General features: G+C 43.7%; 1 protein-coding gene across 1 annotated transcript in view; it reads right to left on the bottom strand.

Moving 5' to 3' along the window:
- The window catches only part of TRABD2A (TraB domain containing 2A), a 108,165-nt gene that overhangs the window by 7,014 nt on the left and 76,295 nt on the right, over window positions 1-24,856 (bottom strand). Inside the window, exon 5 of the mRNA XM_038402835.2 lies at window positions 9,703-9,793. Coding sequence (XP_038258763.1) covers window positions 9,703-9,793 — 91 coding nt within the window. The remainder of the gene's footprint in view (window positions 1-9,702; window positions 9,794-24,856) is intronic.

The raw sequence follows: 24,856 nt of genomic DNA, 5'->3' as shown, positions 1-24,856 counted from the left end.
ACAAGGGGGCGAGGGGTTCAGGTCATGGTGGGGTGACCTCAGGCAGAATGGGTGGGGCCAGGGGGCTAGCCTCTTCGAAGGGGGGCTCCATGCTGGCGGTGGAGTAGGAGCTGGTGCAACCAGGGAATCAATCTGCCTCATCTCAAGCAGACACTATCTGCCTGGTGCCCCTTTTGGGACACTAAAAGAAAAGGAGTATTTGTGGCACCTTAGAGACTAACAAATTTATTTGAGCATAAGCTTTCGTGATTTACAGCTCACTTCATCGGACACTGCAGCTCTGCATCATGCCTGATACAGGGAAGTAGCTTTAAAGCTACAACCCAATCCTTGGTGTCTGTAAGAAAGAGTATTTTCCCTCACGTGGAGCCCAACCAAATTCCTCTTAAGCACCTGGACGATCTATCTTATTAATGGCATTCCATTCAAAGCTGGAGCACAGCCTGAATACCTGAGTGATCTGGAGGGTAACTTACAGCATGAGGAGAAGCAGCAGACAGGCTGGAGACTGTCTTTGGCTGAAATTACTCAGGATAGTTAAAGTCCAAAAAAGACTGTGAAGAGTTACAAAACTGGGTGACTGAGCAAGAAAATGGCAGATGAAATTCAGTATTTATTAATGCACAGTAATGCGCATTGGAAAACATAATCCCAAGGATACATATAAAATGATAGGGTTTGCACTGTTACCACTCAAGAAAGAGATCTTGTAGTCATCGTGGATAGCTCTCTGAAAACATCCACTCAATGTGCAGCAGCAGTCAAAAACGCTAACAGAATGTTGAGAACCATTAGGAAAGGGATAGATAATAAGACAGATAATATAATATAATGCCACTATATAAATCCATGGTGTGCCCACACCTTGAATATTGCATGCAGTTTTGGTTGCCTCATCTCATAAAAGATATATTGGAACTGGAAAAAGTAGAAAGAATAGCAACAAAAATTATTAGGGTCTGTAACAGGAGGAGAGATTAAAAAGACTGGCACTGTTCATCTTGGAAAAGAGACAACTGAAGGAGGATATGATAGAGATCAATAAAACAATGAATGGTGTGGAGAAAGTGAATAAGGAAGTGTTATTTACCCCGTCACATAACATATGAATCAGAGGTCACACAATGAAAGTAATAGGCAGCAGGTTTAAAGCAAATATAAGAATGTACTTCATCATACAATGCACAGTCAACTTGTGGAACACATTTCCAGGGGATGCTGTGAAGGCCAAAATGGTAACTGGGTTCAAAAAAGAACTAGATAAGTTCATGGAGAATCAGTCCATCAATGGCTATTAGCCAGGACAGTCAGGAATGCAATCCCATGCTTTGGATGTTCCTAAACCTCTGACTGCTAGAAGCTGAGACTAGAGGAGAAGGGATGGATCACTCGATAATTGCCCTGTTCTGTTCACTCCCTCTGAAACATCTGACACTAGCCACTGTCAAAATTCAGGATACTGGGCTAGAAAGACCATTGGTCTGACCCAGGATGACTGTTCTTGTGTTCTTAAATATAAAAGGAAGAGAGCGAGCAAAAAAATGTTGCTTTTACCAGCTGCACCCTGGGAGTACAATGAGCATTTCCCTTCTCTTGCTGCAACAGCAGTCAGGCTCCCAGAGAGGAGATGGGCTGATTTCATTGAGAGTTTGGAGTTTCCAGACTGGTCTGGTCACTGAACCTGAACTTTGTGATGGAATTTAAAACAAGTTTCAGTCGAACAGATCAAAGGCGAGAGGATGTGGAATGGAATGTGAGTCCCCGTTGGAAGGGGAGAATGAAATTAGGAGTGAATTTACAGTCATTTCCCGAAGAAAACTGAGAATTGAACCCTGAGACAGGATGACTGAGAGGACAGAGGCAGTGCCAAAAAATGAGAACGTTTGGGATGGTGAAGAAGAAGGCACTCTGAAGAAAGATCTCAGATAGAGACATTTAATACATGGCTGGGTTTGGAATGCAAACAGATTCTGAGCTATTCTTCCCTTTTCAAGCACTACAGTGCCCTGGTTCCCTCCACTACAGTGCCCTGGTTCCCTCCACTACAGTCTTGCCTGCCCTTTTCTCAGCTTCTTATAGCATCACCTCTGTGTCCTGGGCATGGTACACACTTGCTGAGCTCTTCCACATTTAATTCCCCCTTAAAGACCCACTGCTACTGTGCTGCCTTCAGCAACCTGAGTGGACCTGTGCAGAAACCCCTGTTTACTGTTGTCCTTCCCCCAACCTCTGTCATTCCATCTGTCCTGAAACTATGAGCAAGGAGCGCCTCTTTGTGAGGGTTTAAAAAGCCCCTAGTGTTTCATGGGCACTGCCACAAACACATCACAATGAGATTTAGGAATCCAATCCTTTGGTGAGTGTAGGAATTGCCTGTTCAAATAGCACAGGGCACCTGTTTTATTCTTTGTGCACACACATTATCCTTGCATTTTTAGAGTGACCTGGTTATTAGAGGTGCAGATCTCAGGGCATTTGATACTTTCGGAAGTAAATCTGTAGGCGAGCCTTTGAATGGCAGCAGGTCCCAGACCCAGAGGTACCCAGGGATAGTCAGAGGCATGGAGACATGGCACATCCCCCTCCCTTGGTGCCAGGTCACCCCGGCAGAACTCTCATTGAGCACAGGAGCTGCAGAGGGGAGTGGGAGTCGCAATCATTATGGCTGTGATTGTATGATGAATATTTTATGAAATACATATTCAGCCTAAAAACAGGAATAACATTTAAAAAGCTCAAAATAGAGACACCGGGAGCTTAATTCAATTCAGGACACTATATATAAAACTGTCCTCGGAGCTCTCTGCTGTGGGACTGGAGCATAGTCTCTCTTCTCCTTGCCCTTCGCTAGGACAGGAGCCCTTCCTCCCCCTCCATGCTCCAGCTCCTGGCCTCTCAACTCCTAGCCCACATATAGTGCCCCCCCTCAAAGGAACAGAAACCCTTGCTGCAGTTGGCTCTGTCGTTTCCTCCCAGAGCTGTGAGCTCAACTCACTCGGTCTCCTGTCTGTCCCCAGCTGGTTCCCCATCCAAGGGAAAAGCATGCGAGCGCACAGAGCGAGCAAGTGTGCAAGTCAGGGCTTTGGCCCCTGTATGTTCCCTTTGCACAATGACGGTGGCTTGAAGGGGACCTCAGGTTGCCCTAAGAGGGAAGCTGAGGATGCTGCCACTACACAGTATCACACCTCTGGAGGGCAGGCTGTTTATGTGCACCTCAATTTATCCTCCCCCTCCTCTCTTTTTCCCCCTCAGTTGACAGCCTTTCACTCTGCTCTGTTCCCCGTGCTGCAGATTGGCTTCATTTCTGTTTCACTCTGAAGCGTTTGCTTCAGCCAGTGGCTGTTCTTCTCCTCAACTCTTATGTTCATCTTCCCATTTTACAATAATGTTTCAAGTGACTTTAGGGCCAATGAACAGTGCCAGACTGAGACGCCAAGATACTTCCCCATAAGTCTCCCCTGACCTGGAGGACAGGACATAAAGCTAAAGGGACATTTCACTCCCCATGTTCATGCAGGTCTTTTTACAGTAAGACAGCCTCCTAGGATGTAGAAGCCCTCTGCACCAACATTCCACACAAAGATGGACTACAAGCCATCAGGAACAGTATCCCCGATAATGTCACGGCAAACCTGGTGGCTGAACTTTGTGACTTTGTCCTCGCCTATAACTATTTCACAGTTGGGGACAATGTATACCTTCAAATCAGCAGCACTGCTATGGGTACCCGCATGGCCCCACAGTATGCCAACATTTTTATGGCTGACTTAGAACAACGCTTCCTCAGCTCTCGTCCCCTAATGTCCCTACTCTACTTGCGCTACTTTGATGACATCTTCATCATCATGGAAACAAAGCCCTTGAGGAATTCCATCATGATTTCAACAATTTCCATCCCACCACTCAAACTCAGCCTGGACCAGTTCACACAAGAGATCCACTTCCTGGACACTGTAGTGCTAATAAGCAATGGTCATATAAACACTACCCTATACTGGAAACCTACTGACCGCTATTCCTACCTACATGCCTCCAGCTTTCATCCAGATCATACCACACGATCCATTGTCTACAGCCAAGCTCTACGATATAACCGCATTTGCTCCAACCCCTCAGACAGAGACAAACACCTACAAGATCTCTAGCAAGCATTCTTACAACTGCAATACCCACCTGCTGAAGTGAAGAAACAGATTGACAGAGCCGGAAGAGTACCCAGAAGTCACCCACTACAGGACAGGCCCAACAAAGAAAATAACAGAACGCCACTAGCTATCACCTTCAGCCCCCAACTAAAACCTCTCCAACGCATCATCAAAGATCTACAACATATCCTGAAGGACGACCCATCACTCTCACTGATCTTGGGAGACAGGCCAGTCCTTGCTTACAGACAGCCCCCCAACCTGAAGCAAATACTCACCAGCAACCACACACCACACAACAGAACCACTAACCCAGGAACCTATCCTTGCAACAAAGCCTGTTGCCAACTCTGTCCACATATCTATTCAGGGGACACCATCATAGGGCCTAATTACATCAGCCACACTATCAGAGGCTCGTTCACCTGCACATCTACCAGTGTGATATATGCCATCATGTGCCAGCAATGCCCCTCTGCCATGTACATTGGTCAAACTGGACAGTCTCTACATAAAAGAATAAACGGACACAAATCAGACGTCAAGAATTATAAACATTCAAAAACCAGTCGGAGAGCACTTCAATCTCTTTGGTCACTCGATTACAGAGCTAAAAGCGGCAATTCTTCAACAAGCAATCTTCAAAAACAGATTCCAACGAGAGACTGCTGAATTGGAGTTAATTTGCAAACTGGATATAATTAACTTAGGCTTGAATAAAGACTGGGAGTGGATGGGTCATTACACAAAGTAAAACTATTTCCCCATGTTTATTCCCCCCCCACACACACCCCCCACTGTTCCTCAGACGTTCTTGTCAACTGTTGGAAATGGCCCACCTTGATTATCACTACAAAAGGTTTTTTCCCCCCCCGGCTCTCCTGCTGGTAATAGCTCACCTTAAGTGATCACTCTCATTACAGTGTGTATGGTAACACTCATTGTTTCATGTTTTCTATGTATATAAATCTCCCCACTGTATTTTCCACTGTATGCATCCGATGAAGTGAGCTGTAGCTCACAAAAGCTTATGCTCAAATAAATTTGTTAGTCTCTAAGGTGCCACAAGTATTCCTTTTCTTCCTCCTAGGATAGTGGGCATGGGAATGTGCTTACATATCCACTGGGGCTGGGCTAAGATCATATGTCAGAGTGTGCTATCATCTGGGAATGACTTTTGACTATTTACCAACCTACAGGCCTGTTAGTTTGACCTCAATTGTATGCCAGGACTCGGAACAAATTTTGAAAGCGAAAGTAGTTAAGAACATAGAGGTTAATGGTAATTGGGATAAAATACAACATGGTTTTACAAAAGGTAGATCGTGCTAGCCCAACCTGATTTCCTTCTTTGAGAAGACACCTGATTTTTTTAGACAAAGGAAATGCAGTAGATCTAATCTACCTGGACTTTAGTAAGGCATTTGATACAGGTCCACATGGGAAATTATCAAATTGGAGAAGATGGGGATTAATAGAGAACTGAAAGGTGGATAAGGAACTGGTTAGATGGGAGACTACAACAGGTCATGCTGAAAGGTGAACTGTCAGGCTGGAGGGAGATTATTAGTGTAGTTCCTCAGGGATTGGTCTTGGGACCAGTCTTATTTAACATTTTCATTTGTGCCCTTGGCACAAAAAGTGGGAGTGTGCTAATAAAATTTGCGGGTGACACAAAGTCAGGAGGTATTGCCAATACGGAGGAGGACCAGAATATCATACAAGAAGACATGGATGACCCTGTAAACTGGAGTAATAGAAATGGGATGAAATTTAACAGTGCAAGGTCATGCATTTAGAGACTAACAACAAGAATTTTTGCTATAAGCTGGGAATGTATTAGTTGGAAGTGATAGAGCAAAGGAAAGACCTGACTGTATTGGTTGATCACAGGATGACTGAGCCGCCAATATGATGCAGCCATGAAAAAGGCTAATGCAATCCTAGGATGCAACAGGCGAGGTATTTCCAGTAGAGACAAGGAAGTGTTGTTACCATTATACAAGGCACTGGTGAGACCTCATCTGGAATAGTGTGTGCAATTCTGTGCTTTCTTGTTTAAAGAGAGATGAGTTCAAACTGGAACAGGTGCAGTGAAGGGCTGCTAGGATGATCCAAGGAACGGAAAACCTACCTTATGAGAGGAGACTCAAAAAGCTTGGCTTGTTTAGCCTAACCAATAGAAGGCTGAAGGGAGATATGATTGCTCTCTCTAAATACATCAGAGGGAGAAATACCAGGGAGGAAGAGAAGTTATTTAAGTTAAGCACCAATGCGGACACAAGAACAAATAAACTGGCCATCAACAAGTTGAAGTTAGACAAAGGTTTCTAACCATCAGAGGAGTGAAGTTCTGGAACAGCCTCCCACAGGAAGCAATCGGGGCAAAAAAAAAAAAAAAAAACCAACAGAAAACCCTCCACTGGTTTCAAGACTGAGTTTGATAAGTTTATGGAGGGGACGGTATGATGAGTTGCCTACAATGGCATGTAGCTGACCTGCGACTACTCACAGCAGATATCCTACATGGCCAGTGATGGGACACTAGATGGGGAGTGCTCTGAGTTGCTACAGAGAATTCTTTCCCAGGTGTCTGCCTGGTGGGACTTGGCCACTTGCTCAGAGTCTAAGGTCTGTTTGGAGTCGGGAAGGAATTTTCCCCCATCTCAGATTGGCAGAGACCCTAGGGGGTTTTCACCTTCCTCTGCAGCATGGGGCACAGGTCATTTGCAGGTTTAAAACTAGTGTAAATAGTTGATTCTCTGCAACTTGAAGTCTTTAAATCATGATTGGAGGACTTCAGTAACTCAGCCTGAGGTCTATTACAGGAGTGGTGGGTGAGGTTCTGTGGCCTGCAATGTGCTGGAGGTCATACTGATGGTCACTTCTGACCTTAAAGTCTATTAGTCTAAGCAGGTTCAAGCCAGTGACCGAGAGGTGAAAGCCTCTGTATCCCATTACTAGGCCTCTGAGCTATCCTGTCATCAGCCTCAAAATCATCCCAAGAGGGATTTTCCTTCCTTTGCTTTTCATTCCGTTGTAAACTCATTTCCCATCTTAACCCTGCTTTGAAATAGTCCTAGATGGCTATTCCCAATATTTTAACAGAGCCATTTATCTTCATTTTTTTCTCTGAAAACAGGATTAATCTCCGTCTCCCTGATCACCTTCCTCATTCAGCAGGTTTCAGCCATAGCCCCACCAAGGGCTTCATTCCAGGCTCTCACACTGCACATCATGAAATGCAGCAAGTTCTGATTTTAGGGGGAGGTTTTCAAAGATACAAATGGTAGTTAATTAGGCACTGAACTTTCCCTGACTATCAGTGGAAGTTAGGGGCCTGTGTCTTTGACACCCACCCTCGCCTCGTTCGATGTATAAAATACTATGGGTGAAACCCTGGCCCCATTCCAGGCAAGGAAAGTTTTGCCATGGATTTCAGTGGGGTCAAGATTTCACTCTGACTTTTCTTTAGGCTTTGTTTTTATTCCCATCTCTAAGCCACGTGAAGAGGGATTTAGGATGGCATGAGCTCTCTTTTTCTGGAGCGTAAGAAGCTGCTAAGGCAATTGTAAAGAATGATTGGCCAAAAGACTCTCATCAAACAGAAACCTCATTTCCCCAGACTTTTCATTCTTCTAGGAAACGTTTTTAAACCATTCACTTTTTCTTTGAAAAAAGAAGTGATTCAAGTATTAGATTATGATTGGCTATTATGGATCATCATAGAGGGCTCGCCTACACAGGGAGCTACCCAGTGGTGTTCAGATCCTACAGTGATGAGTGCAGTACAAGAACCTCTAGAGAACAGAATACTGCTGACATTAGGGCTATGGGAAGGCATGTGGCTGAACCCATGTGGAGTCTGGTTTAAAAGCAAGTGTAGACTATGACAAAGCATGTTCAGCACCATGTGAGAAGCCAAGATTAAAATGTAGCCTGACAAGGAGCTTACATCCCTTGTGTTAACAGTCAACACCAGTGAAAGAATTCAAGGAGGAAGGTGAAGTGATCAGGAGGAAAGGAAGTGACTTCATTTATATTATTTGTATGACCATAGTGCCCAGGAGTTCCTACCATGGACCAGGATGCTACTGTGCTGGGTACTGTAGAAACACAGAACAAAAAGATGGCCCCAGCCCCAGCGAGCTCCTTTAGTAGAGGTGTTTGGGAAGGCGGTTTGGTGAGTGTAGTGCTCAGAAAAGGAATGCTGACAATAATGAAGGCAGAGGTATGTGGTGGGGAAGGAAATATAAAGGGAAATATTACAGTAGTCAAGGTGAAAGATGACCCAAATGCGAAAGTTTTAGCAGTAAGAATACAAAGGAACAGGCTTATTTTAGATACTAGGCCCGAACATGGGATTTAGTGAGCACCTGTATGTGGAGCAGGGGAGAGAGAGCAATGGAAGATAGGGCCCAGGTGGCAAGCCAAGCAAGAAGAATAAGGAAATGATCAGTTGTGACAGAGAAAGGAGGCAGAGCAGGGAGATCAGAAATCTGGAGTTTGAGATATTGGCAGGAAGTCCAGGAGGAGATGGCTGAGACAGAGGGAGATGCAAGGCTAGACTGAGGGGGAGATGTAGAAGTTCTCTGGTAACTGAAACCATGGCAGAACACCTGAGAGAGAGCACAGAGGGAGACCAAGGTGAGCTGAGGAGAAAACCTTGAAGGCTATTCATAGGTAGGAGTGAAGGCAGGATGAGGAGCCACCAGGCAGGATGAGGAAAGTGCTCAGCAAGGAGAACCAGAATAGACAAGTGTCCTAGTCTAAAATGAAGTATAAAATGGAGGAAGAGAGAGTGATCAAAGGTACTGGTGGCAGCAGACAGCTTGGGAACAAGAATACAGCTTAGCACAAAGAGTGTTAGGGAGGATGCTGGTGAGGCCGGCTCTGGAGTGGAGAGGCTGGAAGTCAGATTGGAAAGGTCAAGGAGAGCATTGCACAAGGAGTCAAGGCAGAGCAGACTCAGGGGGTTTAGAGAGAATACAGGGGATGAGTTGGCAGGTAGGGAAGGGACAAGGGAAGACTTTTCAGGATAAGTGATATGACACTGTACTTGTGTACAAGGGGGAAAGAGCCAAAGGGGAGGGACTGGTTGAACACACAAGAGAGGGAAGGAATGGGAGAAGGGTCCCAGAAGCACATGCCGTAGGGGAAGATGTGCCAAGCTGGGGTCAGGGTGGGGAAAAGGGGACTATAAAACAGAAAAACCAGCAGCCCTTCCCTTTTTGTGCTACACTACTACAAGTCAGCTTGTTCACCCAAACAGGTTTAACTTGCCGTTCATAAGTACTTGCTAACTCAAGGCTTTAAAAGTTATGGGAAAAACATGTCCAAGTCAATATGAAAGAGCAACCTGTCAAGTGTCATGCATGCCGCATTTCCAAATTAGCTCCCAGAAGATAAACAGAGCAAAGGAATTGTACTGGGAAATAGCAAAGAAGAGCAATCTATGTATAATGATGTCTATCTATTTCCACAGTATCTCTATAGTTGTCTACAGCTTATCTATATCAATGGCTAATCAAATATGATAAAAACATGTATATATTACTTGTTGATGGGTTGTCCAGCAGCAGTGTGTTCTACCTCATACCCTTCTCTTCCCAAAACATCAATCACTGTGTTGTTGCCCATGAAATGACCTGCAGTTAAGAAAAAAAAATTAGAAACTTTGGAGCAAAGCAAACAAGAATAGCAGTAACCATCCTCACCCCTCCCAAAGAAAAACACCCCTCAGCAATCCACCATAGCCGCACTTCTAGGAGCGGAAGATCTGTCAGAGCAACTGGTTTCCATTTCTCTTCTATGAGGTCTTGAAAAAGTACATAATATACCAAATTATTGGAGAAGCATCAATACCGGTGATCTGGGTGGTGCCAGAATGTTCTCATTGGGTCATTCTGAAGTTCCCTGCTGCTAAACACCACCAATATGCCACTGTGGTAAATAAATGTTTCTGTCCTCACATTTCTCCTGTAGAGTCAACTGGATAAAGTACCCTTCACTTCCTATCCCAAATTGTTCCCAAGTGTTCCTGCACATTGTTATACAGGCAGGGATGCTGGAACAATTTGTATAGTGGGGGTGCAGAGAGCCACTGAACGAAACTGTAAACCCTGTATACGATGGAAAGCACTTCAAGCCGGGGGGTACTGCCACACCCCCAGCACTCCCAATTCCAGCACCTGTGTGAACAGGTACTGCCCTCTGACCTCATAACAGATGAGATCAGAGACAAAGTTACACTGGTATCAATATGGAGCAACAGCATGTACTTCAGTACACATAACAAGTACTCTGCAAACGTAAGGCCCTAAATATCATGTCATAAACCTTTTGTTGTGATTATTAAATTAAAAGTCATCCCACTGTGGTGAATTAAAAATAGCTCTGGACTTGGGTCAGACACTGCCCTGGCCTGGCTAGAATTCAATCTCTCACTTCCTTTAAAATAAGCAATTAGAGACAGATATTCACCTATAACTTCAGTAAAAATCCACTAAACTTTGGAGAGGATTTAGCTGGCTCTGGCATAATTCTGTCAGTGATTTATAAGTCCACTACATTTTCAACCAAATGTGTATGCTGCTTTGCCTGTATGCTGACATCATAATGAATTAATTATGACAGTCTATTATAATAAACGCTGACCAGCATGGGAAAAGAAAATCCTCTCCAGGACTTGTGACTTCAAGACTTGTGATTGTGACTTCAGGTTTGTTTTCATACCTCATCAGGCAGAGATTCTGGGAAATAGACTGAGACATAGGAAGTACAGCACAGACTTTCAAAGCTCTATCCTGTTCTGTCATTTACCAGTCTGCTATTAAATAAAATTATAATTTGTAGCAAGCTCCCTTCCTCCTGCAGAAGCACTTGGTGTTAAAATTGTTACAAGCAGTTAGAGAAAGTATGCCAATCAAAAACTCCCTCCTAAATGCATAGGAATAAAACTAACCAAGAGGGTCAGATTAAAAATCATGCATAGAAAAATGGGGTTTAAGGTATATTCCCCAAAATGGGTATGGGGTACTGAGATAGATGTCCAGGAGCAGCAAGTCCCACACCCCCAGGCTCACTATAGCAGATTACTCGCAGCTGGGGAGAAATGATGATATCTGTAAAGAATGGTGTGGTCTGAGCTCTGATACTTGACAGGCTGGGGTCTGAAGAGAGGTCACCAAAAGGATTTTAAAAATCAAATAGTGCCAGCTCAACTGGCATTTGCTGGCAAGCAGGGCCTAACGAGGGAACGCACACCAGGATGTGTTCTGACCAAGTTGCAAGCTGCCCCGCTAGACCGGGAGTGACTATAATCAAGCCTATGATCACTAAAGCACGAGTTGCTGTTGCAAGGTCAGACTGGGATATATAAGGGCGCAGCCTGCACAAAGTGCTCATCTGGAATAAAACAAGAGACCGCATTTGTGATGTACTCTGTCGGACACATGGTTTTTCATGGAAGTGGAGTGATCAAAAGCCATACCAAGGTTCTTAACCTTTATTTCATTATCAGCCATCTATGTTTTTAAAACAGGAGCACTTACCTTAGGCGTTAAAAATCTCAGGTTCTCAGACATTTCAATAACAAGCTGTAATTCCTGTGTCCTAATCTATATCACATTGTCAAAATGGCAACTCCCCATCTGAGTTTTAATTATTCTTTTTCCTAACAGCAATTTAGGTTTGTTGGCACTGCAGTAAAGAAAAGGGAACCCTGATGCATATACTATGGGACCGACAGGCTGGCAGCTGCGGAAAAAGGTAGACACAAGAGTGAAAATAGCCCTTGACTTCAGCAACCAATCCTCATCTGAAAATTATATCATAGGTTATGGACCGACTTCGCTGGGTTTCACTCCACCACAAAGCCTTTGGTTCTTGAGGGCTGCAATGATTGCCAAGTGCGTGATTTTACAAAAATGGAGGAGTAGGCTTATGCCTAGAATAGAGCAGTGGTATTCAGACCTGTCTGAGTTTGCAGCTAAAGAAAGATTAGCTTATCCACGTGGAGAGCCAGTATAGGAATTCAAAGAAATCTGATACCTGATAGGTGTCATGACATTTGGCTTAAAAATGCTGAGGTAGCTCAAATAATGCCAGACTTCCATTAACTTCACCTCTCTGATTTTTCCCTCCCTCTTCCCATCCTCCACTGCAGCCTCCTCCTTCCCGCTTTTTCCTATTTGTGTATGTTTATGTTATTGTTACCCCCACCCTAACATGTTATGTCTGTGTAATAGTGTCTGATTTTGTACTGCCTGGTCTTGAACCTTTGACAAGTTGTAAAGTTGCACAATTGCATACTTGTATTGGCTATCCGGTGAAATGTGCAGTGTTAGGTAACATAGACAAGCTGTAAGGCATTTTCCTTTTTGTAATTTTTATTGTTTATGAAAATTACAAAAAATAATCATCGTGATTTAGGCTGCCATTCAGGAAAGCAGTCAAGCAACTGTTTAAGTGCCACTGAAACCAAGCACATGCTTAAGTGATTTCCTGAATCAGGTCCTTACTCTTCTTTGATGGTGTGATAAGAACATTTTTTATATTACACTGAAATTTTCTTTTAAGAAAATGACTTAGGACCCAATCCAAAGTTCACTGAAGTCAATGGCAGTCTTTGCACTGACATCAATGAACAGATTGACAGAGAGAAATCATGTGCTAATAAATCTCAGCAAAAGAGAAACAGAACAAAAAAATATGTATATGTGAAAACACAACTGTGCGCATAAACATGCCCAGACATGTGAGGAGGCCTTCAAAAACTCATTTCACAACAGTTACAACCACCAGAAGTCAACACCACTACCACCCAGCTGTTCATGTGTCATGCATATGAGATATTATTATATTGTTTGTTTATGCAACATCCAAAAGTGTGCCAGACACTCTGCACTACAAAGAGAAAGAGAAGGCCCGTGCCCCGAGGAGCTTACAAACTCATTCTAGATGTGATATTGCGTGCAAAAGTAGCAAACAAGAGAGAGGATGAAGGAGGAGGGCCGTAGCCACAGGATCTCATGCATATTTAGGATAGCTCCTCTATTTAGAACTGGGTAAAGCTGTCATTAGTTACTACTTTGTTTCTGTTCTGGGAACACATATAGTCCAAGCCCCCTCTACAGTAAGAGCCCTGGTTATATATACCAGATCCATCTACTCACAGAAGGCAACTAATAAACAACAACAAGAGAGGGGATTCACCCTCCCAAGGTTTAAGATCAAACAGTCGTGCTGTATGAGAGAATGAGTCCACAGAAGCATGACAGGGAGTAGGCCTCTTTCACCTGTTTTCTATTTTTGCCTAACACACTTGAATGCCCCCAAAAGAAAAGCCCCAGGCCCTTGTCCCATCAGAAAGCCTACTCCTTTCTTTCTGTACACAGCTCTCCATTATCCTCATACCACTAGGTGAAGTGATGCATTTGAGAGGTCAATTTACTCTGGCAGGGGGTGGGGAGCCATGAATCTCTATTCTTCTGTGTTCAGGCTCAAAAGGGAACTGAGGAGCTGTTGTGTGCACCAGCTCAGCCATACTCCCTACTGGAGAGTAAATAAAACCAAGCCTTTAATCTGTACTGAAAGGAAGTGAAGTGCAGGGATTGTGATGGGCAATATGCTCAAATAACAAAGCTGTCTGACCAATATGCACTTACAAACCAGTTAAAGCATTGGCACCTGAATTTCAAATCTTCCTAACATCCCTCTCAAATGTTCTGCATTATGTGAGTCTATTGGGCAAGGGGTTTTGGTTGGGTCAATTTCTTTATTTTTTGTAATATCTTAAGTGACACAATTCTTCACACATGCTCAATTTCTCTGGTCTGCAGCCTTTACTGCTTTGAACAAACACAAAGGTGTTATATTCTTTATAATTAAGTCAAGAATATCTTTTTCATCAGGGGACTGCTGAACCCAAATCAAACCATTGTGAATTTGGACATTTGTAAAATTCTAGCCAAGCAAATGAGGAAGTGCCAGATTGTAGCGGTTTCATTGGTGTTCCAGAGTTTGTCTCTTACTTATTATTTGTCGCAAGAATGCATTTTGTAAATGATGCCGCTGTCAGAATTTCAACAAAACATTCTATCTGATGCTGATAGATCAATAATTTGATCATCCCTTTCTTTTAAAGTCCATGTAAAAAAAGAAACTAAAACTTGAAATCCATGTAATTTTGTGTGTATGTCTTTAGCGGAAATATCTCAGCACTTTTCCCTCAAATTCCCGCATAACCCGTAACTTACAAATTGTTCCACAATAACAAACCAGTGGATATATATGGGTGAACAAAAATGTTTATCAGGAAATGCATTTTAGATCGATGCCCTCTGAGTAGTGGTAAGAATAGCTGTAGCATGTGATTGTGGTGATGCAACCACAGGGTGATGCAACTGGTCCTAACCGCTGGGATGTCCTAAGTCAGGATGTTTATTTCTCTGACTTGGTTAGGAGCATTCAGATGGCTTTTGTGGGCTAGAGATTTATGGATTGCTAAAACAAGCCATTATAAATATCTTAGACAAACAAGTCTTCTAATTTTTTAGAAACATCTAGGAAAGGAGGGAGAATCTGTAACCACTTTTCCTAAAATGCTCCTGAAACGTAAAACATTTTAAAATAATAGGAAATACATCCAGATCAGTAGCCATGACAGCAGCAGATATGCCCAGGACGAAACCTGGTTAACTGAATTAAGCTTACTTGTCTGATCAAGCCTGACCCTCCTTTATCTACTTTCCACCTCACGGACTATGTCCTGTGAGCATGAAGGATAGCTCTTGGCTCCATTTTTCAGACAGCTGAGAGACATGAACAGCAGCAACTCACCCTCTGCTTGCTTCCCTTCAGAGTTTCACACACCCACCAAATCAATCATCAAGGCACCGATAGCTGAAGAGTCCTTTCCTCCCAACAGCTGGTGAAGGTGCAAGGGAGGGCCCTGAACTGCCAGCAACCCAAAGCAACACACACACAGGGAGAAATTCCAGGCAGATCAGGTCCATGGGAGAGATGTAGGAAGGCATCATACTGGTTAGTCCTGCAGATTGGTCACCCAGCTCACACAGCACAGGGTTTGGCACTCGTAGTAGAGAGTTTGCATTTTTTAAATCCAGGAGAAGGCAGACTCCGCTGAACAACTTGGACAGCGCAAAATTGTATTTCCTTGAGATCACTACATGAGGTGGAACCTGAACTTCTGGGCTGGTCTCTACCACAAGGCTCATGTGTTCCCAAATGACTTCCCTGCAGAGTGGGGTACAGCAGGGAAGAAGTAATAAAAATGGAACCTAAGCATGGCCTCCTGGAAGGGAGTAATCTCAAGATGCAGTTTCTATGACCAATGCAGAGAAGATATACACCAAAGCAAGGCCGAGGAGCTCTTCTCCAGGAGGGGATGGCGATTGTAGACAAGCATGCCTTCATGTACAGGGACTTCCAAAAGCAGAGGTTCCTCTGTCAATACCAATCTCTGCTTTTCCCTAAAAGAAGCTGGACTGGATGAAGCACAATAACCTGGAGCAGGGCAAAGGATTATAGGAGTGTGTCCCCGGATAGCTTCATCTAGCATTAATGATCTTGCAAAAAAGACTGGCCACAAAACAGCTGACCCTCTGGGAGGCAAGAGTGACCTGCATGGGATTACCCTCCTATTCTATATCGACAAAGCCTGGCAAGCCATAACAGAGGCAGCCTACAGCAGAAACAATCCCTGATGTAATAAGTTTCATATGCCTTTTACCGAGCTTAACTTGGGCAGTGTCCAGCGCACATTTGGAAAAGATTTCCCATTTCAATTTGTCTTGGCATCATCAGCCATTCTACCCAGACTGTCCTGAACTACAGAGATGGTATCTTGCTACCCAACTGGGCAGAGATGGAAGAATCAGCCTCATAAAATGAATAGGATGAAAGAAATGTTGCCATGTGACTGTGACGGAAGAGGGGTTTAAGCAAAGGATCCAATGGAGGGAGGACTAGCTCTGATCTAGGATGCCTCCATACTGGCCTGAAGTGTCACGCTCTTAGTGCAAGGAATCCCAGTGCATGGGCTTGCATAGGGCCACAGACCCGTTTGTTTCCACCCATGGGAGCTCATCAGGGTATGTTTGTGTAGGAGTTAGGATGTAGTGCGCAAAGTAATTTAACCCCCAAATTACTAAAATTATAGCCTGGAGAAACAAAGATCAGGAAAATTGAATTATTGTTCCCTGTGATACAAATTCAAGGATGTATGAACCCACAGTCTATCAACACAAACGCTTTTTGTGCCTAAGGGATGCCATAACTCAGCACTAAGTTATTAACCATGCATAATTTAGTCTTCAAAGAAAAGAAGCAAAAACTGGCAATAAAGGAATTAGTGCTGTTACAGCTTCGTCTGCTGCACCTTTCCGGAGGCACACCTCCAACAGACGTTACAGCTCCTATAAGCATGAGAGCCACTTCCTGTATTCTGCTCTCTAGGTGAGCTAAATTCAAAATTAATTATTCCCAAACTCAGTAGGTGGATCCTGTGCAATTAACCTACCTCCTAGATTCTCTAAACAATGTCCTGATTGCAAAGTGAAGTTTGGTAAAAGGAATAGGATTCATCTTCCTTTAAACTAAAACTGTGAGTTTTTTTTAAATAGAAAGGACGACCTGGCTAAGTCCAGAGAAATTCAGAAATTGAAGAAGAGCTTTAATTCAGTTAAAGAAACCACTCAAAGAGTATTCATGCCTTTTAATTCATCAACTTGCTTTGAACAGTGGTTTAAGACAGGCAAATAATTGAAAACTAATAATCTTAAAGTTAAATCCCACATCTATTTTCCAGACATATGTTACCCAACTAGTCAGTGTTTAAACATCATAAGCTGTTAATAAACCTTAAAAGAAAAGGAGTACTTGTGGCACCTTAGAGACTAACAAATTTATTAGAGCATAAGCTTTCGTGAGCTACAGCTCACTTCATCGGGTGCATCCGATGAAGTGAGCTGTAGCTCACGAAAGCTTATGCTCTAATAAATTTGTTAGTCTCTAAGGTGCCACAAGTACTCCTTTTCTTTTTGCGAATACAGACTAACACGGCTGCTACTCTGAAACCTGTCAACAAACCTTAAGTTACCATAACAGTTCAACAGCCAACCAAAGTCAATGGCAGTGACAGAGTTAACCTAGCGTGTGGTGGTGGTGTGGCCGGGTGTGGGCACCAACATTTGCAAAGCCATGCTGGAGCTGAGGGATTGTTCCTGGCTCTTGAACTTGTTGCTGGTCTTTGCTTTATGCTGAAGCTTCTTCTGTTGCGGCAAGTTTCTCCTGTCATTTTGAAGCTTCTGTCCTTTGTTGAGGAGCAAGATCCTTTCTCTAAGCTGTTTGTCCACACGCAAAAGTTGTAAAGCTTTAACTATACTTGTCTAGTTAAAGTGCACAGCCCCCAACCTAATACACCAGTTCTGTCAGTATAAAGGTGCTTTATATACTATTCCTGTTCAGGAAGGAAAATAACTGCATCTACACTGGGGTTGTACTGGTATGACTATTCCAGTTAAAAAAGAAAAATAAAATCACAACCCTAACTGAAAATAATTCCAGGCCTCAATTTATAGGAGCTACTTTCCTTCTCACCTAATTTACTGAAAGCAGAGAACACATTTTCAGAGTCTGGCTGGACCCAGGTATGAGTGTTTGTCACTTCTCCATTGTCTCACTTCCTTTTCGACAAGATTCAGTTGCTTCTTCAGTTAATACCTGTGTAGCAGGACTTGTGGACTCTGGTCAAAATTGTTTATTAACCTCTATTCCTCAACAAGAAGTTCTCAGAGTCTCTCTCTGAAGTTACTTTCAAAACATTTTTGTGTATTCGGTCCATTTACTGAAATATGGAAGTTTCATAAATTTATAAAAATGCTTCTTTTTCCAATGACCAAAGCCACATTTTACAGTCAAGTCTTTTTGCTGCTTTGATATAATACTTTCAGGGCCAGATTTTCAAGAAAGGTCTCAGTACCCAATAGCTCCCAGTTAGGCACCTAAATGAAGGTACCCAGATTTTCAAACACTTGGTTCCCAATGTTTTTACTGGGGGAATTACGGTTATTCCCAACAGGTGCTGAGAGTTCTGGCCTTAAAGTTTATACTGTTAAGATGCTTTTTTGAAATGTAGCTACTTCCATTCAACAACCCGCCTGGATTCTCCTGGCCTCCTCCTAAATTTGGGAACGTGATGTGCCATCCAGCTGCACGTACGCAAGATGTCTTCAGGCAATTGGGTGACAAGTGGAAAAAAGAAAAAGTGCAAGACAAATAAAATCTCACCAGGTCCCACACTCTCGATTTAGTTCAACTGAGTATGGGGCTGGGCTCTGGGCTCACAGGTCTTTTAGAGCCTTTTTTAGAGCTTTCTCTAAAACTGGCCTAATTAAAGTGTGGAGGGAGGAGCGGGGATAGACTGCCAGGAAGCACCATACTCTAAAGAATCTAATCCTGCCAGAAAGGAAAGACTTGGGAAGCATTCATTATAGTAAAAATACAAATCTGGCGTAACAAGCTGGAAGAGTTGTTTCCGCCGGCCGGAGACAGGAAAACAAGGGCCCAACCCAAAGCCCACTGAAGTCAATGGAATGACTATTTAGATTAGAGATTAGAGCTGCATTTAAAGCCTTCCTTTTCAATGTTGTGATGCTTCTGCAGAAGCAGACCAAGGTCACATGGCTTTTTTGCCACCATATTGCATTTCTTCTTCTTCATCATCATCAAAGCAAATCCCAAAGGAATATATCCCTCGTGCAGATCGAGCGCCTTCTGGATTGATCTCCAGCTAGACTGGGTAGGACTGAGCAACAGTGGTGTTGGACTCTGCTGGGGTGGTTAATTAGTTTTTGTTATACTTACGTTGTTGCAGAGTTATTTGATTTGATCTTGGGGTAATTAACAGATGTGCTTATTGGGTGTAATTTTAACAGTGTATCAAAGGCGTCCAAGGCATTGCCTGTACTCTTGTTTATTGCAAAGTAATAAAAACCCTAATAAATAAATAAATAAATAAATGTATTCTCTATACTCTGACATCCCTACAGTATACACCTCCTATATACTTGTTTCACTGAAAGAGTTAAAGAAAACCTCAAATGCATGGCCTGTGTTTCCTACTAGCAGGGTGAAAAAAAATGACATTTTATTCTTTTACATTTTTTCCCATGCAAACAACTAATGCATAGGCAATTGCTGGCATTCAGATGGGCAGATTTGGCAGTCTTTCTATATTTACTTAGACTGTGGTTTACTTATTTGAATAGGAAACTTTCTCGGAATTGTTGTGCTTAAGGCCTTGTACAATATAGAGGATGCAGTTACATATTTCCAAAATTGATTTAATAAAGCTGCAATTCCCCTAATCCAAAACATAGTCACAAATCATATCAAGCTGCCTTTCTACCCAGCAGTCTCTATGGATAGATTTAGATCCCTTGGCAAATGTGTGGGTCACTTAGAATCATAGAATCATAGAATATCAGGGTTGGAAGGGACCCCAGAAGGTCATCTAGTCCAACCCCCTGCTCAAAGCAGGACCAAGTCCCAGTTAAATCATCCTAGCCAGGGCTTTGTCAAGCCTGACCTTAAAAACCTCTAAGGAAGGAGATTCTACCACCTCCCCAGGTAACGCATTCCAGTGTTTCACCACCCTCTTAGTGAAAAAGTTTTTCCTAATATCCAATCTAAACCTCCCCCATTGCAACTTGAGACCATTACTCCTCGTTCTGTCATCTGCTACCATTGAGAACAGTCTAGAGCCATCCTCTTTGAAACCCCCTTTCAGGTAGTTGAAAGCAGCTATCAAATCCCCCCTCATTCTTCTCTTCTGCAGACTAAACAATCCCAGCTCCCTCAGCCTCTCCTCGTAAGTCATGTGCTCTAGACCCCTAAACATTTTTGTTGCCCTTCGCTGTACTCTTTCCAATTTATCCACATCCTTCTTGTAGTGTGGGGCCCAAAACTGGACACAGTACTCCAGATGAGGCCTCACCAGTGTCGAATAGAGGGGAACGATCACGTCCCTCGATCTGCTCGCTATGCCCCTACTTATACATCCCAAAATGCCATTGGCCTTCTTGGCAACAAGGGCACACTGCTGACTCATATCCAGCTTCTCGTCCACTGTCACCCCTAGGTCCTTTTCCGCAGAACTGCTGCCGAGCCATTCGGTCCCTAGTCTGTAGCGGTGCATTGGATTCTTCCATCCTAAGTGCAGGACCCTGCACTTATCCTTATTGAACCTCATTAGATTTCTTTTGGCCCAATCTTCCAATTTGTCTAGGTCCTTCTGTATCCTATCCCTCCCCTCCAGCGTATCTACCACTCCTCCCAGTTTAGTATCATCCGCAAATTTGCTGAGAGTGCAATCCACACCATCCTCCAGATCATTTATGAAGATATTGAACAAAACGGGCCCCAGGACCGACCCCTGGGGCACTCCACTTGACACCGGCTGCCAACTAGACATGGAGCCATTGATCACTACCCGTTCAGCCCGACAATCTAGCCAGCTTTCTACCCACCTTATAGTGCATTCATCCAGCCCATACTTCCTTAACTTGCTGACAAGAATGCTGTGGGAGACCGTGTCAAAAGCTTTGCTAAAGTCAAGAAACAATACATCCACTGCTTTCCCTTCATCCACAGAACCAGTAATCTCATCATAAAAGGCGATTAGATTAGTCAGGCATGACCTTCCCTTGGTGAATCCATGCTGACTGTTCCTGATCACTTTCCTCTCCTCTAAGTGCTTCAGGATTGATTCTTTGAGGACCTGCTCCATGATTTTTCCAGGGACTGAGGTGAGGCTGACCGGCCTGTAGTTCCCAGGATCCTCCTTCTTCCCTTTTTTAAAGATGGGCACTACATTAGCCTTTTTCCAGTCATCCGGGACTTCCCCCGTTCGCCACGAGTTTTCAAAGATAATGGCCAAGGGCTCTGCAATCACAGCCGCCAATTCCTTCAGCACTCTCGGATGCAATTCGTCCGGCCCCATGGACTTGTGCACGTCCAGCTTTTCTAAATAGTCCCTAACCACCTCTATCTCTACAGAGGGCTGGCCATCTCTTCCCCATTTTGTGATGCCCAGCACAGCAGTCTGGGAGCTGACCTTGTTAGTGAAAACAGAGGCAAAAAAAGCATTGAGTACATTAGCTTTTTCCACATCCTCTGTCACTAGCTTGCCTCCCTCATTCAGTAAGGGGCCCACACTTTCCTTGGCTTTCTTCTTGTTGCCAACATACCTGAAGAAACCCTTCTTGTTACTCTTGACATCTCTTGCTAGCTGCAGCTCCAGGTGCGATTTGGCCCTCCTGATATCTTTCCTACATGCCCGAGCAATATTTTTATACTCTTCCCTGGTCATATGTCCAACCTTCCACTTCTTGTAAGCTTCTTTTTTATGTTTAAGATCCGCTAAGATTTCACCATTAAGCCAAGCTGGTCGCCTGCCATATTTACTATTCTTTCGACTCATCGGGATGGTTTGTCCCTGTAACCTCAACAGGGATTCCTTGAAATACAGCCAGCTCTCCTGGACTCCCTTCCCTTTCATGTTAGTCCCCCAGGGGATCCTGGCCATCTGTTCCCTGAGGGAGTCAAAGTCTGCTTTCCTGAAGTCCAGGGTCCGTATCCTGCTGCTTACCTTTCTTCCCTGCGTCAGGATCCTGAACTCAACCAACTCATGGTCACTGCCTCCCAGATTCCCATCCACTTTGCTTCCCCCACTAATTCTACCCGGTTTGTGAGCAGCAGGTCAAGAAAAGCGCTCCCCCTAGTTGGCTCCCCTAGCACTTGCACCAGGAAATTGTCCCCTACGCTTTCCAAAAACTTCCTGGATTGTCTATGCACCGCTGTATTGCTCTCCCAGCAGATATCAGGAAAATTAAAGTCACCCATGAGAATCAGGGCATGCGATCTAGTAGCTTCCGTGAGTTGCCGGAAGAAAGCCTCATCCACCTCATCCCCCTGGTCCGGTGGTCTATAGCAGACTCCCAAACCCACTTATTTCAAAACAAGTCTTAAACGTTGAATGCCTGACAACTAAGTAAATCATAGCTTGAAGGAAGATTTTCCTGAGTAAATATAAATTAAAGAAAACCTTTCCATTCTGGCAGGTTGCCTATCAACGGTGTATCTGCACTGGCATTTTGCTGGAAATCTAGCTGCAGCTGCACCAGCCCTATCAGTGATGGAGGTATTAGTGTAAACTGGCAGCTCATGCTTTTATCACCATGACAGCAAGACCAGCAGCATTAGGAAACATAGTGGTAAAATACCTATGCCCTGTTTTGCATGAGTGTTCTCATGGTTGCTATGACTGGAGAGAGCTGTGTTGGTGGTAGCCCAGTGGTGGGAGATTTCCAGAGAAAGGGCTTTGGGGACATGTCTACACTAGCTTTTTTTTTTAGAAACAATCTCCCACCACCTGCTACTAACAAGGGAACTCTAGCACAGACAAGGAGCTGCCAGCCGACCACCATTGAGATCTTCTCTCTGCAACTCTCTCTCTCTCTCTCTCTTCTGACTTACCTTATTTTTGAAGATTCCACAGATACCTTGCAAGGGGTATTTTTGCACACTCAAACTTCACCTGTGTATATTTGTCATAGACTCCAGGCTGAGTGCCCTTCATGTGATCTGTGGGGCTTTGGAAATGATTCTCGGTTCCACAGACTACATCCCCATTGGAGTCTGACATTATGATAATCCTACACTAGCTGTAGTCTCCAAGAAGCTTCTGAGTAAACAGACAGAAAAGCTGCCAAGTTGGATTGGCCACTCTCAAGTCATGTTCACACATCTTCTGGGACTCTGCCCTTCTATTCCTCTCATGGAGGTCCAAATGATGCTGCATTCCAGAAGTGGAGTAGCACAGCGGGGAATCAGGCCCTTCACGCACAGGGAGAGGCAAAATTGACTTAATCTGGTATATTGTGATCTCACTTGCCTGCTCCTTTTTGGGTTTGGTTTTTTTCAAATCGGTCTTCTCTTTCGGGCCCGAGTGTGTTTCTTGAGTGTCTTTATACTCTGCGTCTGTTGGCTTTTCCAGTAACTGACTGTCTGAGTTTAGCATCCTTTGCACAAAGTAGCTCTGGCTGCATTCCCTATTTACTCCTGGAGTCCCAGGTCTGATTATTTAGACTGTAGGCGGGAATTTCAAAAGTGCCTGAGCAAATTACCCTCCTAACTCCAGTTAACCTTCAAAGGGAATCAGGCTCCCAACTTGCCTAGGTAACTGAAAATCCTACCATCTGTTCCTTAGGGTTTTTAAAAACCTCCCTAGAAGTACAACAAATGTATCCTGGCCTGGAATTCTTTCTTTTATTTTACAAATATTTCTGCTAGCTCATGTCATCAATCTCCTCTGTCCTGCAGGCTGTAACCCAGTTACAATTACGACTTTCACTTTTAATTAAGATTCTTCAGGCTTCTTGCCCTAAATTGCATCTTTTTCAAAACAATAAACAAATCATAAGAACTGATACTAATTAACATTTTTATTGCAGTAAGGCCTAGAGGCCAATCGGGGGGGACCCAATTGTTCTAGATGCTGGACAAATATACAGGACATGACAATTCCTGCCCCACAGAGTTGACCATCTAAAATTCCCATGGCATGATGTAGAGTCTTGCACACCGATGGGGTCTGACAAATGCCTTATGGTCATATTTAAAGCCCAGTGAAGTCAGTGGGAGCCTTTCCATTGACTCCAGTAGGCATTGGCTCAGTCCCTTAAACAGTAGCATGTCATCTCTCTTTCTAACCAAGTCCCTCTCCTATTACAATCTACCACCTATTTACCAGTTGTGCACTTGGTCAGTGACAATCCCTCTTTTGTGATAACCTACAAACCTTCTCCCTGATCACAACTGCTCCTTTCAGTACACATGTCTTAGACGGTGCTGGACTGTCTGTGAATTAATTTTAATTTAGAGCATATTAAGTCACAAAGCAGGAAAACTAGTAAGACCTGGTGTTTCTGAGATGTTTAGTCTCTAACGATTTGCTGAATTGTTAATTCAGACATTGGCTAATCGGGCTGTTCATACCAATTCCCCTTTCTGGGTGGTCTGTAAAAACAAAACAAAACAAAAACTTAGGGAAAGAAAACAGCATTCCCTGGAGGTTTACTGTCATACAAATCTGCGTCATAGTAAGCGAACAGCTTCATTATTTCCTTCAGTAATTGGTTGATTTTTTTTCTTTTGGTAACAGAAGAAATGTTGACCATAGCCCTTCTTTTTGTAGCCTTACTGACAGTTTGCCAACATTCAGTCTGTGTTAATAGCTTCAGAATAATACAGCCCTTGTTTTTTTCAGTAGGAACATGATCTGGGGCCTGTACTGCTTTCTGGGTGATCTACAGTGGTGTTATTGAACTTTTTTAACCCAATGGCTGATGAGAAGAGCAAAGACATACACCCAAATACAAAGATGATCCACTGGCTAAAGGCACAAGTATGTGACTTGGGACACCTGCATTCAATTCCCTGCTCCGCCAGAGGCTTCCTGTGTGCTCTTGAGCACGTCACTTATCCTCTCTCTGTACCTCAGTTCCCCAGGGGGATAACAGCCCTGCCCTTCCTTGCTGGGGTGCTGTGAGAATACATACATTAAAAATGTGAGAGTGCTCAGATGTGGCCAGATAAGTACCACAGAAAGACATGACAATGGGACA

The sequence above is a fragment of the Dermochelys coriacea genome, chromosome 5 (genome assembly GCF_009764565.3).
Source record: "Dermochelys coriacea isolate rDerCor1 chromosome 5, rDerCor1.pri.v4, whole genome shotgun sequence".
NCBI classification, from domain to species: Eukaryota; Metazoa; Chordata; order Testudines; family Dermochelyidae; genus Dermochelys; species Dermochelys coriacea.
Note: the sequence above shows the minus strand (reverse complement) of the source record. Positions and strands in the feature narration are given on the sequence as shown.